This window comes from Schistocerca americana, chromosome 2 (genome assembly GCF_021461395.2).
Source record: "Schistocerca americana isolate TAMUIC-IGC-003095 chromosome 2, iqSchAmer2.1, whole genome shotgun sequence".
Classification (NCBI taxonomy): Eukaryota; Metazoa; Arthropoda; class Insecta; order Orthoptera; family Acrididae; genus Schistocerca; species Schistocerca americana.
The window spans coordinates 848,734,281-848,750,829 of NC_060120.1; the positions used below are offsets into that span (position 1 = coordinate 848,734,281).

General features: G+C 39.5%; 1 protein-coding gene across 2 annotated transcripts in view; it reads left to right on the forward strand.

Annotated features, from left to right (window-relative positions):
- The window catches only part of LOC124595624, a 61,899-nt gene that overhangs the window by 5,142 nt on the left and 40,208 nt on the right, over window positions 1–16,549 (forward strand). For both annotated transcript variants that reach the window (XM_047134446.1, XM_047134447.1), the window contains 2 exons: window positions 5,130–5,561; window positions 14,476–14,656. In XM_047134446.1, coding sequence (XP_046990402.1) covers window positions 5,130–5,561; window positions 14,476–14,656 — 613 coding nt within the window. The remainder of the gene's footprint in view (window positions 1–5,129; window positions 5,562–14,475; window positions 14,657–16,549) is intronic.

Sequence of the window (16,549 nt, forward strand, 5' to 3'; positions counted from 1 at the left end):
CATCATTTAAAACCGGTTCTTGATACTTTGTTAACATACATTCTCAGGACGGTTTACATCTTTCTTCAAGAGTCTTCCAGTTAGTTCCTTCAGTACCTCAGTGACACTCTTCTATGGATTAAACAAATCTGTAACCATCCGTGCTGCCCTTCTCTGCATATGTTCAGTATCCCCTGGTACGGGTCCACCGAGCGAGGTGGCGCAGTGGTTAGCACACTGGACTCACGTTTGGGAGGACAATGGTTCAATCTCACATCCGGCCATCCTGATTTAGGATTTCAGTGATTTCCCAGTGATATGCTCCAGGCATATGCTGGGATGGTTCCTTTGAAAGAGCATGGCCGACTTCCTTCTGCGTCGTTCCCTAATCCAATGAGACCGATGACCTCGCTGTCTGGTCTCCTCCCCAACAATAACCCAATGGTACGGGTCCCACATACTTGAGTAGAATTCTAGAACCAGTCACCTGAATGATTTGTAAGCAGTCTCCTTTGTAGACTGATTGCACTTCTCCAATATTTTACGAATAAACTGAGGTCTACCACCTGCTTTACTGACTGAACAAATGTGATCATTCCATTTCACGTCTCTACAAAGTGTTACACGCAAGTACTTATATGAGTTGGCTGATTCCAACTGTGACGCGTTGATATTATATTCATAGTATGGTATATTACAGTTTTTCGTTTTGTGAAGTGCATAATTTTAATTTTCTGAACATTTAGAGCAAGCTGCTAATCTTATCAAGATCTGACTGGATGTTTATGCAGCTTCTTTCAGATAGTGCTTGATTATAGGTAATTGGATCATCTGCAGAAAGTCTGAGGTTACTGCTAATATTGCCTGCAAGGTCATTAATATACAACCTGGACAACAAGGGTCCCAGCACACTTCCCTGGGGCACACCTGAAGTTACTTCTACTTCTGATGATGACTCTCCATCCATGATAACATGCTGTGTCCTCCCCACCAAAAAGTCCTCAATCCAATCACAAATTTCACTTAATACCCCTTATCATGGAACTTTTGACAATAAGCATAGATGTGGTACTTAGTCAAACACCCTTTGGAAATCAAGAAATACTGAATCTACCTGGTTGCCTTGATCGAAAGCTTTCAGTACTTAGTCAAACACCCTTTGGAAATCAAGAAATACTGAATCTACCTGGTTGCCTTGATCGAAAGCTTTCAGTACTGTATCTCATGTGGGAAAAGTGCAAGTTATGATTTATAATTTAAAATTATGTCTATTACCAAATAGCATTGCACTCAAATTGTACATTATCACTGTACGGTAATTAACGTAAGCGTGGCTCTACAGACAATACAATATTTTCTATAGTGCCTTGCCCGCATCAATTAACACTGTCCACGCACCTGCCTGGAAACATATGTTGATAATAGCTACTGTTTTTTTTATTATGTTCTGTAGGTTCCATCAAGAAGGACAGCCCTCAGGGATGTGGAATGAGTCAATTTATAAATTAAAAGAATATAGGCAACTCATAGAAACTAAATAATTACACTGTATTAACAACAAACTATCACCATATTGCTTAATTTTATTGGTGCTTAACACCAACTAAATGTAAGCTAGTAAATTAAAAGGAAAGTCAGTTCTATGGGGGGAAAACCTTATGCTTCCTCAAGTTGCTGTTATCTCATATTGGCAGCTTAATATTTAGTTGTTTATTGCTGCTGCTTCCAATCTAGCTAATAGAACTTTTCAGTCCTTCAATAGCTTGTATAAGGAGAGGCTAGTGTTATATGTTTTTAACTACCCTTTGAATTACTAGAATGTCCATTCATTTGCTTTATTTTAAATGGGAGCTTGTCGATTACGTTAGTGGTAGAGTGTGTATACGAGATCTGTTCACAAAACTGTGGTACATTCATAATTTCACACCAGCGGTGTTTTGGAGCAAAATATGGTTGGTGTTCCTGCTCACACCTGTCTTTAATGTGTAACTACCAGAAATTTTATTGTTGTATGTCTGTCAGTTATTGTTCATTTCCATATTGAGTAGAACGTTGTGTCATACAGTTTGCGAATTTCAAGATGCCAAAGTTAGAGGAGCAATGCGTCTGCATTAAATTTTGTGTGAAACTCAAGAAAATCTTTACAGAGACATACCAAATCATGCAGTAAGCCTATGGTGACGAGTGCTTAAGCTGCAGTTGGTGTTACGAATGGTTCACATGACTTAAAAACGGCTCGTCTGAAGTTAAAGATGACTCTCGATCAGGATGCCCTTTGACATCTTCCAATGACACTCGTGTCAGGAACATCAGTGAAATTGTGCATGCCATTCAAAGACTGACTGTCCAAGAGACTCCAAAAGAATGTATGATTTCAGTTGGATCATGTCATGAAATCCTGACACAGCATCTTGGGATGTGTTGTGTTGCCACCAAGTCTGTCCCATGGCTCCTGAGACAAGACCAGAAAGACCATCACCTCACAATCTGTCAAGAAATTTTGGATTCACAAATGAGCATGAGATGTTCCTTAAGAGAATCATAACTGGTGATGAGACGTGGGTCTAGAGTAATGATGTTGAGACCAAGATTCAATCTGCACAATTGGTCAGGAAAGGTTCTCCAAGACTAAAAAGAGCTTGTCAGGTCAGGTCAAATATCAAAGCCATGCTGATAGTTTTCTTTGACTTTGAAGGATTTTTTGACTGTGACTGCTAATCGGTGCTACTATCGGAATGTTTTGTGACACCTGCGAGAAAATGTGAGAAGGAAATGGCCTGAAATGTGGCGAGACAAGTTGTGGCTCTTGCATCATGATAACACACCTGCACATTCATCCCAGTTGCTGTGTGACTATTTCACAAAAAACGAAATCACTGTGCTGCTCGTCCTCCTTATTCTCCAGACCTGGCGGACATTTTTTGAGAATGCCAGTGAAAGGATGAAGATTTGCAATGACTGAGGAGACAAAAGAAAATTCACAAGCGGCACTTTGCATGATCCAGCAAATGGCATACCAAGACTTCTTTCGGAAGTGAAAACGGCATTGGGGGTGGTGTATCAGTTGTGGAAGAGAGAGTATTTCAAAGGAGACCATGCACAATAAGTAAAAGGTAAGCATAGAAAAATATTGTGGACAAAGTTGCCCCCTAATTGGAAAGGTTTTTCCTACCCTTCACATACACTGACACCTTTCACTTGTAAAGTGTGAGAGTTGTACATTACATGTATCAGATAAGTGTAGATGACTGTAATGGGTGCATGTTTAGTATTGATGTCATGTTTCCAGTGTAAGATGATGAGAGAAGGTAGAGAGGGTGAAACCCTGTGGCGGCACATAGCCATCCCAGGGAGCCACCATGCTTAACTACCTATCTGATAGATGGATCACCACCAATAGTGTTACATGCCCTCTGTCCGTGAAACACTGTGGAGATATTTGAAATTTAATCCAGGACATTGATGAAACATCTGATGATCAGGAACTTCACATGACCATCCTCCTCCCCTTTGCCGGAAAAGTAAAGGGAAAATTACTGACCATGTGTGGTATACCCGAGCAGTAACGTGGCATATGAAACATGGTTCTTCAAATTTGGATGTGACTCACAATGAATGTTTACTGGGTACTGAAGAGCAGAAGAAGAAAAAATGGTCTCCACGATGAACCTTGATAACAGAAATAGTAAGAGTCTATCTGAACAAAATCCATCTCTGAGGAATTTCTCAAGAGACAAATGTAACAAGGAGACATGACTCTTCGGGAAAACAACCCACAGTGAAGGGGAAAAGTGTGGAACTCAGTGTGCAGTAGGATCGTTTACCTGAGATAAAGTTGTTCAACAGAGTTTCGAAGAGTCTTCAAAACAAGAGCAATTAATAGTTTGAACTCTTATCCCTGCTTGTAACATTACAGCAGAAATTTGAATGTTGAAACTTACTCTCCGCCTCAAGCTTGACTGTTGCCAAACCCACTGTACTTTATGTGAATTTAGCCAAGTATCTCTCTTTGATGTCCAATTTTCCACTCTCTCTTTGTGATACAATGACATTGATTGCTACACTGCTTTGTTTTGACGGTTTACTTCTCCATACATTGTTTCATGTGTCGTATTTCCTGCCTCTTCTTCTCTGCTCCATCTCATTTCCCTCTCCCTATAAGCTGTTAACGTAATCTTCCTTCATTGCACTTTGCAACTGTCCCCTGCCCACCTACCTTCCCACCCAATTACATACTACACCTTACATGTTTTTTTGCTATGTTGTCCTGAATGACTTTGCTTTGTCATTTGCTCCCAAGTTTTTAAGTGTGTCTTTCATCCAGGTTCCTCACCTCTCTAAGGAGTCCATAGTTTTTTAATCTTATTTTCAGACATCTTTAACAATGAATTAGTTTTAATTTATTAGTGAGATATTCACAATCATTATCTCGCTGGGAGTTTCCAGATCTGAATTTAACTTGTGAGAGTAGTCATTGTATTAAACAGACATAAACTTTTTTGCTACAATTAAGACACAGGAATTTTTCTTGGGAGAAGCAGGATTCGGATCCTCTCTTGCCACCCTGTTTTAGGTGTCCCTAAATCATAGCAAGTGAATGGTGGGGAGATTTCTTAAATGTAGCAGCAGCTAATTTCCTTCATCATCTTGGTTCAGTTGAGCTCCAGTTCTGTTTCCAATGACCTCACTGCCAGTAATACAGCAAAAATTAAATAATATAACATTGTATGAGTAATTGTACAATATATCAGATTACAGCATTGAAAGTGTGCTGAGAACATTTACACCAACAATGATTGCTTGAATTAGTGTATATTGTATTACCAAAATATCTCCACAGATGAAAATAGTTGTGAAAGATACTTTCATGCACACAGTTGACAAGACATCCTACACTACAACTTTAAAACTGCAGTGCATTGAGTTGAATAATGTGATCCTCTTGGTTCCCCTGTTTGACAATTTATGTAGTTCTCACAGCTATCTAGGATAGCAGTTCATTCCAGAAATATAGGCACATCTGTCAGTGTCAGTAGTACCTTGCAGAGAAAAAACTACTGCAAAAATAAGTGAGAAACATGCATCATTTTGTGTATACATGTGTATGTGTAGGTGTATGTGTATCATTTTAAGATTTCTTTTATTTTCAGATGGATGATTACACTGTGATAATACAGCCAGAACCAGTTGTTACAGCATCTTCTGAAAAAGAAAGTTGGAGTACAAGTGACAAAGCGCCTTCTCATGAGAGTAATAATGAGGTTGTGGCATTGAGAGACATAAAAGCTACAGTGCCTCGTATTGTCAGTTCTTCAAAACCTAAGAAGGATTTAACTCAAATAATAGAAGAACTTTCTGATAAGAAAGGAATTAAAAATTTTAAGGAAACTGTTGCCCATTATTCAGCTTCCAGCCTATATGAAGATATTAACAGAAGTCTCATTTCGAGAGCTCAGCAACGCAAGCAGCACGCTATTCACCTGGAACCAACTGGAAGCTCGTCTGGTGTATTCCAGACCAAATTACATGCTACAACATCCACAACTATACAAGCAGAAAATATTGATCTCATGAAAGCTCAGGTATGTCTGCCTATAAATGTGCATGTTTTGTTTCATTAGTGGTGACAAATTTCAAAGGAAATATACATTATCCACAGCTCAGCAGTTGGTCTCAGTGGTGAATTACAGTCTATTCTCTCAGACCTTTATTACACACCCAAGATTTAGTAATGTTGTAATAAGTCTAGATCTGCACTTCAGACATTTGTACTATTATGTAAAACATGGGTAAATAAATTGCAATTCCCATGACAAAGAGAAAGAACCTGATAGTATTAGATTATAAAATCTTTCATGAACTTCTAGAGCCTGTCACATCATTTAAATATCTAATGGTAATACCATGAAGCAGTAGGAAATGGGACAAGCGCACAAAATCAGTAGTAGTGAAGATAACTAGAAGGCTTCGATTTGTTGGGGGGGGGGGGGGTGGTAAGTGGAATGCAAACCACATTAAATGTTAGTGTGAACAATTCTAAGAGCAGGCTGTTGCTCCAGTATTTTATTTATTGAGTTGATGTGACCATAGCCATAAAATCAAGATAAGCACTGCTAGGATTGTAACAGATCAGCAATGCCCATACGTAATGCTCGGGGTACTTACACGAAAGCCTTTTTCTGTAAATCTAGAAAATTAGTTCAACACTTTTATTTCTATCACTATATGTCTTGCAAAGTATCTGTGGAAACAAGGTAAGAGAGACTAGTGCACATACGTAGCAACTGTCTCTATACTACCTGAATATAGAACTCTAGATTTGGAGTATAGAACTTCGCTTGCCTGGAGAATCCTGTCATCTGCATCATGTGCTGTATTGTAGTCAGGCAAAAAGTAGCCATTTGGCTGAACATGAGACTTTAACAGCATCCTAAGCAGGGGTTTATCAGTTCAGTTTAATATGATAATACTTCATTAAATGACACAAAGATCTCCAGGATAGTTCCTTTCTTTACATATGCTAAGAATCGTGTAGTCTCTCTTCTGGGTTAGTTCCAGCAAATGGTAACAAAAATAGACTAACTTAAAACTGTGAATGCATACTTACTGTGTACAGGTATACCCTGCAGGTAACTGATAATCATTTGCAGTACTATTTCCAAAATTCATTATCTATCACATTGTACGTATCTCCATATTACCAAAATACACATAAATAGTACCCAAAAGTACAGGTTACCATCCTGAAAACTTGACATTTCGTATACCTTTGGCAAAAGTACACTGTCACGTTTGCAGACTGTGTATCTGTCATGATGATCTGGACTCACAGTGAAGAACAACTCCAGAATTTCCTCTCCAACCTCAACTCCTTTGGTTCCATCAGATTCACCTGGTCCTACTCCAAATCCCATGCTACTTTCCTTGACGTTGACCTCCATCTGTCCGATGGCCAGCTTCACACATCCGTCCACATCAAACCCACCAACAAGCAACAGTACCTCCATTATGACAGCTGCCACCCACTCCATATCAAACGGTCCCTTCCCTACAGCCTAGGCCTTCATGGCAAACGAATCTGCTCCAGTCCTGAATCCCTGAACCATTACACCAACAACCTGGAAACAGCTTTCGCATCCCGCAACTACCCTCCCGACCTGGTACAGAAGCAAATAGCTAGAGCCACTTCCTCATCCCCTCAAACCCAGAACCTCTCACAGAAGAACCCCAAAAGTGCCCTACTTGTGACAGGATACTTCCCGGGACTGATTCAGACTCTGAATGTGGCTCTCCAGCAGGGATACGACTTCCTCAAATCCTGCCCCGAAATGAGATCCGTCCTTCATGAAATCCTCCCCACTCCACCAAGAGTGTCTTTCTGCCGTCCACCTAACCTTCGTAACCTCTTGTTTCATCCCTATGAAATCCCCAAACCACCTTCCCTACCCTCTGGCTCCTACCCTTGTAACTGCCCCCGGTGTAAAACCTGTCCCATGCACCCTCCCACCACCACCTACTCCAGTCCTGTAACCTGGAAGGTGTACACAATCAAAGGCAGAGCCACGTGTGAAAGCACCCACGTGATTTACCAACTGACCTGCCTACACTGTGATGCATTCTATGTGGGAATGACCAGCAACAAACTGTCCATTCGCATGAATGGACACAGGCAGACAGTGTTTGTTGGTAATGAGGATCACCCTGTGGCTAAACATGCCTTGGTGCACGGCCAGCACATCTTGGCACAGTGTTAGACCGTCCGGGTTATCTGGATACTTCCCACTAACACCAACCAATCCGGACTCCAGAGATGGGAACTTGCCCTTCAATATATCCTCTCTTCCTGTTATCCACCAGGCCTCAATCTCCGCTAATTTCAAGTTGCCGCCACTCATACCTCACCTGTCATTCAACAACATCTTTGCCTCTGCACTTCCACCTCGACTGACATCTCTGCCCAAACTCTTTGCCTTTACAAATGTCTGCTTGTGTCTGTGTATGTGCGGATGGATATGTGTGTGTGCGCGAGTGTATACCTGTCCTTTTTTCCCCCTAAGGTAAGTCTTTCCACTCTCAGGATTGGAATGACTCCTTACCCTCTCCCTTAAAACCCACATCCTTTCGTCTTTCCCTCTCCTTCCCTCTTTCCTGACGAAGCAACCGTTGGTTGCGAAAGCTTGAAATTTTGTGTGTGTGTTTGTGTGTGTTTTTTTATTGTGTCTATCTACCAGTACTTTCCCATTTGGTATGTCATGGAATCTTTGTTTTTAATATATTTTTCCCATGTGGAATGTTTCTTTCTATTTTATTTGTATTTTGCTTTAGATTGAGAAGCACATGCACATGTTAGCAAGAGTTTCTGATAATGGGGTAAGCTACTAGTGTAGTTAAGACCAAGTTTGAATTATAAGTAGCAGCATGTCTGATCAAACAATGTTAATTTTGTTCAAGAAGTGTCTGCATTGTTTGAGAACTTTATTTCTAAGAATTACTCATTGTTAAAGATTTGGCTAATATCTAGCATATCATTTATCAGTTTATTGTGCATCTTGTAGTGTTGTTTCTCTTTACACTGGAAAGAATGACTAAAGCATAAGTGAAAATAAAGCAGGATTACTTTTCTAATCAGCTCATCAGAATGTGGATTACACTCAATTTTGAAAATGACACCACATGACTACCACCCGTTTTTACACTAGTTTTTAAGCCATTCATATTGTTCTCTAGAAATCTGGAAATGGCCCTGACTACAGTCAAACAACTGGAAGCTGCTGTGAATGGGCATATTGCGAGTCATGAATCAGAGATACTGAAGGTACCTCAAGTGCCATCCTCTCCCATGGATCCTGTCTCCTCTACGTAAAGTATGGGATCTATCACTAATCATCCACTTGACTGTGAGTGTTGTGTCAGTGGTATGGCTAGATGCCCTTTGAAGGGGAGACAGAGACCAAGGAGAACTCAGGTTGTTATCTCTATCCCCCTAATCAACAAGTTCGAGGTGCTGTCTCCCACTGAAACCAAAATTGAGCCAGTGAGAGTCACTTCACCTGTTGGGAAAACACTGTGTTCTGTGTCAAGAGAATTCAAACACAAAAGAGTAAGGGTCTAGTCATCAGTAGTTCAAGCACACAGCAGATATGGGAGCCCTTAGGGAAGTGACAGCAAGGGATGGGAAGGAACAACAGGTGCTCCCTGTATGTTTGCTTGGGCCACTCATTAAACATATTGAAGAGGCTCTTCCATCAGTCTTTGAAGGAATGGGATGCAGCCCAACTGCAATTGAGGTGCACATGTTACCTCTTATCTGGGCCTTGGTCACAGAGTTTCATTGAAGTTCACAATTTGCAGCATTGCCTGCAGAACTACTTGTGATCTCCTGGTTCTGAGCCAAGTGGAAGGACTGAACCTGAGACTTTGAATGTTCTGTGGCAAATAACACGGTGACTTCGTGGACGTGGACCACAGGGCTGAGAATTTCAGGATCCCCCAAATGCTCAGGTGTGCCCTACACACCAGAAGCTGCAACCCAAATAGCTGACTGCATGTGGCGTGTACACAAGAGTTTTTTACATTAGGAATATTTCCGTCTTGTTCAGATAGTGGACTAGAAGTATCAGTATAAGATTCTTAGAAATGTTTCCTACTGGTGATAGTATTTTAATCATCATGATTAACTGCCGAATCATATGCAACAAAGCGCCAGAGCTTGAAGTGATCCTAAAAAGCAATGATGGTCACACGGTGCTAGGTACAGAAAGCTGGGTAAAACCTGAAATTGATAGTGGTAAGATTTTTGGGGAAAATCTAACGTGTATATCATAAGGATAGGCTAATCATAGATGGAAGTGGTACATTTGTTGCATTAGTCAAGAAACGCAAATCCATCAAGGTAAATATTGAAACAGCATTCAAGATTGTTTGGGTGAAACTTAGTGAAGGGTGGGCACATAATATAATCAGAGCTTTGTATCGACAAGACTAATCTCCAGATGCAACCAAAAACTGCCTGCCTCACAAATACAGCTGTCAGAGACAATGTTCATGTGTCTGTGAGCTGTTCTTGTTTGAATGTGTGTGTGCTTTCTACTTAAGAAGAAGACCTTTTGGCCAAAAGCTCAAATGTTTAGTAGTCTCTTCATTGCACCTGTCTGTGACTCAACTCCTTTTCTGCATGGTGAGTAACAGTCTATCACGTTTGTAATATTGTTACCACAAGGTGAGACAAATTAATGGGGTAAGTGATAAGATAACAAAGAAATGGTAAATTGAATAATTGTTAGGATGTAGAGAAATTAGAGCTTCTAAAACTAATTATTGTAAATGTATTACAGTTTGCAAGCTTTTGAAGCCAGTGGCTCTTTCTTTGGATAGGAGGAGGGGCCACAGGTTCCAAAAGCTTGCAAACTGTAATACGTTTTTATATGCGTGTTCTCCTGCTGCTGTTTGAGGAGTAGATTTTTTTTATCCATCCCGGTGTAAAACCTGTCCCATGCACCCTCCCACCACCACCTACTCCAGTCCTGTATCCCGGAAGGTGTACACGATCAAAGGCAGAGCCACGTGTGAAAGCACCCACGTGATTTACCAACTGACCTGCCTACACTGTGAAGCTTTCTATGTGGGAATGACCAGCAACAAACTGTCCATTCGCATGAATGGACACAGGCAGACAGTGTTTGTTGGGAATGAGGATCACCCTGTGGCTAAACATGCCTTGGTGCACAGCCAGCACATCTTGGCACAGTGTTACACCGTCCGGCTTATCTAGATACTTCCCACTAACACCAACCTGTCAGAACTCTGGAGATGGGAACTTGCCCTTCAGTATATCCTCTCTCCTTGTTACCCGCCAGGCCTCAACCTCCGCTAATTTCAAGTTGCCGCCGCTCATACCTCACCTGTCATTCAACAACATCTTTGCCTCTGTACTTCCACCTCGACTAACATCTCTGCCCAAACTCTTTGCCTTTACAAGTGTCTGCTTGTGTCTGTGTATGTGCGGATGGATATGTGTGTGTGCGCGCGAGTGTATACCTGTCCTTTTTTCCCCCTAAGGTAAGTCTTTCCACTCCCGGGATTGGAATGATTCCTTACCCTCTCCCTTAAAACCCACGTCCTTTCGTCTTTCCCTCTCCTTCCCTCTTTCCTGATGAAGCAACCATTGGTTGCGAAAGCTTGAATTTTGTGTGTATGTTTGTGTTTGTTTGTGTATCTATCAACCTGCCAGTGCTTTCGTTTGGTAAGTCACATCATCTTTGTTTTTAGATATATTTTTCCCACGTGGAATGTTTCCCTCTATTATATTCAACTACTTATATTTTCACAAATAGATTTTTTTTTGATTGTTGGGAATGTTGGATTTATAAAAGATATGTTGAGATGGAAAGATTAGTCCCAAGTAGGATGGAGAATGACATCCAAGCAGTCGACACACTAATGAGTTAACATTAAAAATTACAGGACATTTAGAGAGAGGGTGGCCATTAAATTTCAAATGTGCAGTATGTTGTAGAAAATAGGAAAACTCCAAGCATATGTTCAGTATAGACAATTCCACATTCATTCATTCCATCATGATGGAGAGCTGTCAGGGCTGCGGAATGAGTCAAATTGTCTAATAACATGCAGAAGCAGCCACTGCAGGCTACTCTTTATAGTATATTAATAATAACAGTATTAGAAAAGGAAAGTTACTACTCACCATATAGCAGAGATGCTGAGTCGCAGATAGGCACAACAAAAATATTTTCACAATTACAGCTTTCAGCCATTAAGGCCTTTGTCAAGGACTACACTCGTGTGGTGGTTTCAGTTGTTTGAGACCGTAGTTGCGTGTGCATATGTGTGTGTGTGTGTGTGTGTGTGTGTGTGTGTGTGTGTGTGTGTGTGTGTGTGTGTGTGCATGTGCATTGTTAACAAAGGCCTTAATGGCCGAAAGCTGTAATTGTGAGAATCTTTTTGTTGTGCCTATCTGCAACTCAGCATCTCTGCTATATAATGAGTGGCAACTTTCCTTCCCTAATATTGTTACATTCCATCCTGGATTTTCTGTTGTATTAACAATAAAATAGACTATAGTTAAAATAGTCATACTGATAATAATAGGACTACTCATGTATTACACAGAACACTGAGCTTTGTGTAAACCATGTGAAAAAAAGTTGTGCTTACATGTCTGTTTATAGATAAATTATCTAAAAATTCTTGGACCATTGTTCCAGGAAAACAGCGATGAGTTATAACTTATTTATTAAACATAGTTATGCTCACATATAAGTTGTTAATTTTTATTTTTAGATGATTGGTTCCGATCTTCTAAAGAGATTGTCATCAGGAATGTTGATCTGATGATGATCTCCGTAGAAGATTGAAACTGGTCATTTAAAAATAAAAATAAAAATTAAACCTTATATGCAACCATAACTACGAGGGCTATCCACAAAGTACATTACGTTTTGGAATTAAAAATAAATAAAGTATTGGAATTTTTTTTTATTATATACAGATGAAAGCCACACTTAAATATTACTTTTCTACATAGTTGCCATTTAAATTAAGGCACTTATCGTAGCGATGGATGAGCTTGAAAATTCCTTCATCGTAAAATTCGGCCGCCTGCTCCTTCAACCACTTGGTTACCTCTTCTTGAAGCTGTGCGTCGTCATCAAAACGCTGCATAGCCAACCACTTCTTCATTGCTGGGAATAAGTGGAAGTCGCTCGGTGCCAGGTCGGGACTGTATGGCAGATGAGGAAACTTCTCCCACTTAAAAGATTCGAGAACTTCACAAGTGGCATTTGCCGTGTGGGCCCGGGCGTTGTCGTAATTCAGCAAGATCTTTGAGCCCAACTTTCCCCTGCGCTTGTTTTGTATTGCTCTTCTGAGATTGTGCAGAGTTTGACAAAACCTTTGAGAGTTTATTGTAGTGCCTCTTTCCAGGAAATCCACAAAAATCACACCTTTTCTGTCCCAAAAGACAGTCGCCATCACCTTCCTTGCCGACATTGTCTGCATGCATTTCTTGGGTTTTTGGGTGGAATTTTTGTGCCCCCATTGCATTGACTGCAATTTTGTCTCGCAGTTCATATGCTTAACCCATGTTTCGTCACCAGTACCGATGCGATCGAGTAATGAGTCGCCATCTTTCTCGTAAGAGTCCAAAAACGTTAACGCTGGAGCCATTCGCTGATTTTTGTGAATCTCTGTCAAGATTTTTGGTACCCATCTTGCACAAAACTTGTGGTAACCAAGCTTTTCGGTAATGATTTCGTGCAACAAACTTCGTGAAATTTGTGGAAAACTGATAGAGAGTTCCGTTATTGTGAAATTACGGTTTTCACGGACCGCGGCATCGACTTTTTCGACAAGTTCGGCAGTCACTATGCTGGGTCTTCCACTTCGCTCTTCGTCGTGAACGTTAGTTCGGCCATTTTTAAATTTTATGACCCATTGATGTACTCCACCTTCAGTGATTATGTTGTCCCCATACACTTCACAAAGCTGCGGAATGCCATGAGACCAAGATGGCCGCGCTAGCCCCGCCCCTAATGGACACAAATAAAAATGTAATGTACTTTGTGGATAACCCTCGTATGTTTACTAAATAAGAGAAATTATCCTTTGTTCTTCTTTGATAAATGTCATTTGATTATTTTAAGTAGTTACAGTAGTTCTGGTGAAATATGTGAAAATGTAGAGCATCAATAAATAGCATGTCTGTCATGACTTACATTGTTGTATAAATATGAGTTAAGGATCATCATCTATAAAAGACAGGTTAATTTTTAACCATTATGTATGGGATGAACTGTGTTTACAAACTGCCTGTGTGTGATATAATATCACAAAACACTATTGTTGATTGCCAGGTCAGATTCGTTTAAAGCCAGTTCTAAACTTCATCCTCCAGACAACTGAGAAAACTATGTGCTACAGGACTTAATTGCTACTGTGTGCCATTAATCTGCACAATTTATGAAGGAGTTGCATTAACTAAGAAGCAGAAATATTTCATCTATTAGAAGTTGTTTAAATTGTACATTAGCAGCAAATTTGCATTTGAAAGTGTAGACTTACCTGATAGAAACAAGGCCCCAAGTATATGGCAGTAAGTTACGTAACATTCAAACATACATTTTCCCTGGGAAAATGGTGACTACCAAATTTTGCTGTATTTTTACAGAGACAAAAGTGGCTGTTCAGTATTTGTACAAGGAGACAAAATTCTGATGACTACAGATAGATACATTTAAAAGTGGAAACAATTATTTTAAGTTTTGAAACAAAAAGTTCTTTTCTCAGGGAGGACAGAGTGATAAGGAGGGGAAGGTCACTCAGAGCCCAAGTTGAAAGGGACAGAACTATTGTGAGGATGGGAGGAGACAAAGATAAGAGCCAGTCTGTCTTGTAATGTTACAGTTTTCCTGAGAAACTTTTTCTTTTGGTAAAATATTAAGTATACTATTATAGTTTATTTTGTATCTGTCTTTGCAGGTAATTGAACTGCAGCAAATGGTGCGTGAAACTGAAGCTGTTTTGGATGAAGAAGGGAGGATTGTGCAGATAAAGGGATCCTGTAATGGGCCAGCAGCATCTCCTAGCAAAGAAACAACTGCTGTTTTAAGTCCAACTAATAGCACACCTGAAACAAAAGACACTCATGTTTGCTCTCAGTGTAAGTATTTGTTACGAAATTTTTGTTATCTTGTGGTTACCATATGGTTCATATTATTGGAATTGGTAAGCTAAATTTCAAGTGATTTATCTTTGGTAATGAGTAAATACATGACTAAAATGTGTAAATATTAATAAATCCCTAAGTGACATTACTACACATGGACAGAGAGTAATTTTAATTTTTTATATTTGCAACTGACCTAAGTGGACTGACACTGGGCAGTTTCACACAGTTTATTTACTGTGGAACCCACATTCTGTAGCTTCAGAGTATCAATGGAAACATATACAATGATGAATGTTAGAGACAGATGTCAACTGAAGCAAACATATGCCACTGTAAATTAGATTTTGATTGCATGTCAGAGGATGTAATGAGATAATGCCATGTTTTCTTAATGACATAGTTCTATAGTTTATATATAAAAACTAAGATGAGGTGACTTACCGAACGAAAGCGCTGGCAGGTGTATCACTATGATGAATGACATTCCGGAACAAGTTACAAGTGATGATTCCAAAGATGGCTGATAAGTCACAATTCACAAGAGAGTGATACGTCGATATGGTTGATTTCTCTGCTCATAATCCAGTGTTTATATACAAACACTGACATTGCTGTGGCAATAAACTTTGGAATTATCAGTTTTAAATATTGAAAGGAATAAAGACAACAACTTATCATAAAGTTGAAATGTTGAGCTGTTGATAGGCATATAGGCACATAAACAAGACTATTGGCCACTCGATGCCATAATTCTATGACAGGTTACTCCCCTTCTCTTTTCAATATTTGTATTCCATCATGGAGTGCCCATCATCATACAAATATCAGTTTTGTTCCGTGTGAAGCAAAATGGGTCCCACAGAGACTGCATTCCACAGCAGAATACCATTTGTGTTAATCTAGTCTTCAAGAAATTAAAGAAAGAATGCTTTATGTGTGAATGTCAGTTGGAGAGGGACAAAAACAATGTAATCCTAAGAACTTCAAAATAAGAAAAAGTTTACATGTTGCTATGCTACAATTTGTCATTTACTGAAGCCTTTTGCAACATGTGTCCTTGATTGTACCCACACCTTCAGATCCATTTTCTAGTTCTGTTGACTTATTTGTGTAGAGCTATCTCTCTCTCTCTCTCTCTCTCTCTCTCTCTCTCTCTCTCTCTCTCTCTCTCTCTCGCTCTCTCTGTTTTAAAAAACCACCATTAAGGCTTAAAATATCTGCATATCCCTCACTGAAAGTGACGGGCAAAATCCATGAGGATTAAGGCCTGACAGAAAGAGGAACATTGACTTTACAAGAATGACCTAAAACTGATTTGTCTCTTTTTTTCATTGTAAACCATTAAAAGATTAATATTCCACATTATACTAAATGACATGGAATCAATTGCTTTGAGATATCACAGATGCTGTACCCTAGTAAGAAAATATTTTTGGTTCTTTTTCACTTCTCTGTATCTTTTTGAACTAATGTGCACATAGTGAGCTTTTTTTTTCTGGCATTCGTTCATGGTGTGATTATCATAACTGAAAGTTAAAGACTGTATTGTACTAATTTATTTAGACAATTTGTTTACTGTGTCACCTAAGAAATAGGACAGGGTGAATTGCACTGTAAAAAAAAAAAAAAACTAAACTGTCATTTTTTTTTAGTTCAGTTATCAGAATTACTTGACACTTTTTCTAGTTTCTACCATTGACAAACATTGACAATTTCTCTCTGTAATTATAATACAGAACTTTGATCTTGTCTATGATTATATGTGGTTTCCGTAAGTTGAATTCCTCAAATACTGACTTAGTAGAATGTATGTATGTATGTATGTATGTATGTATAGTCAGTGGGATCCCTGAGCTACAAGGTGCTTTTAATCTATGAAAGAGA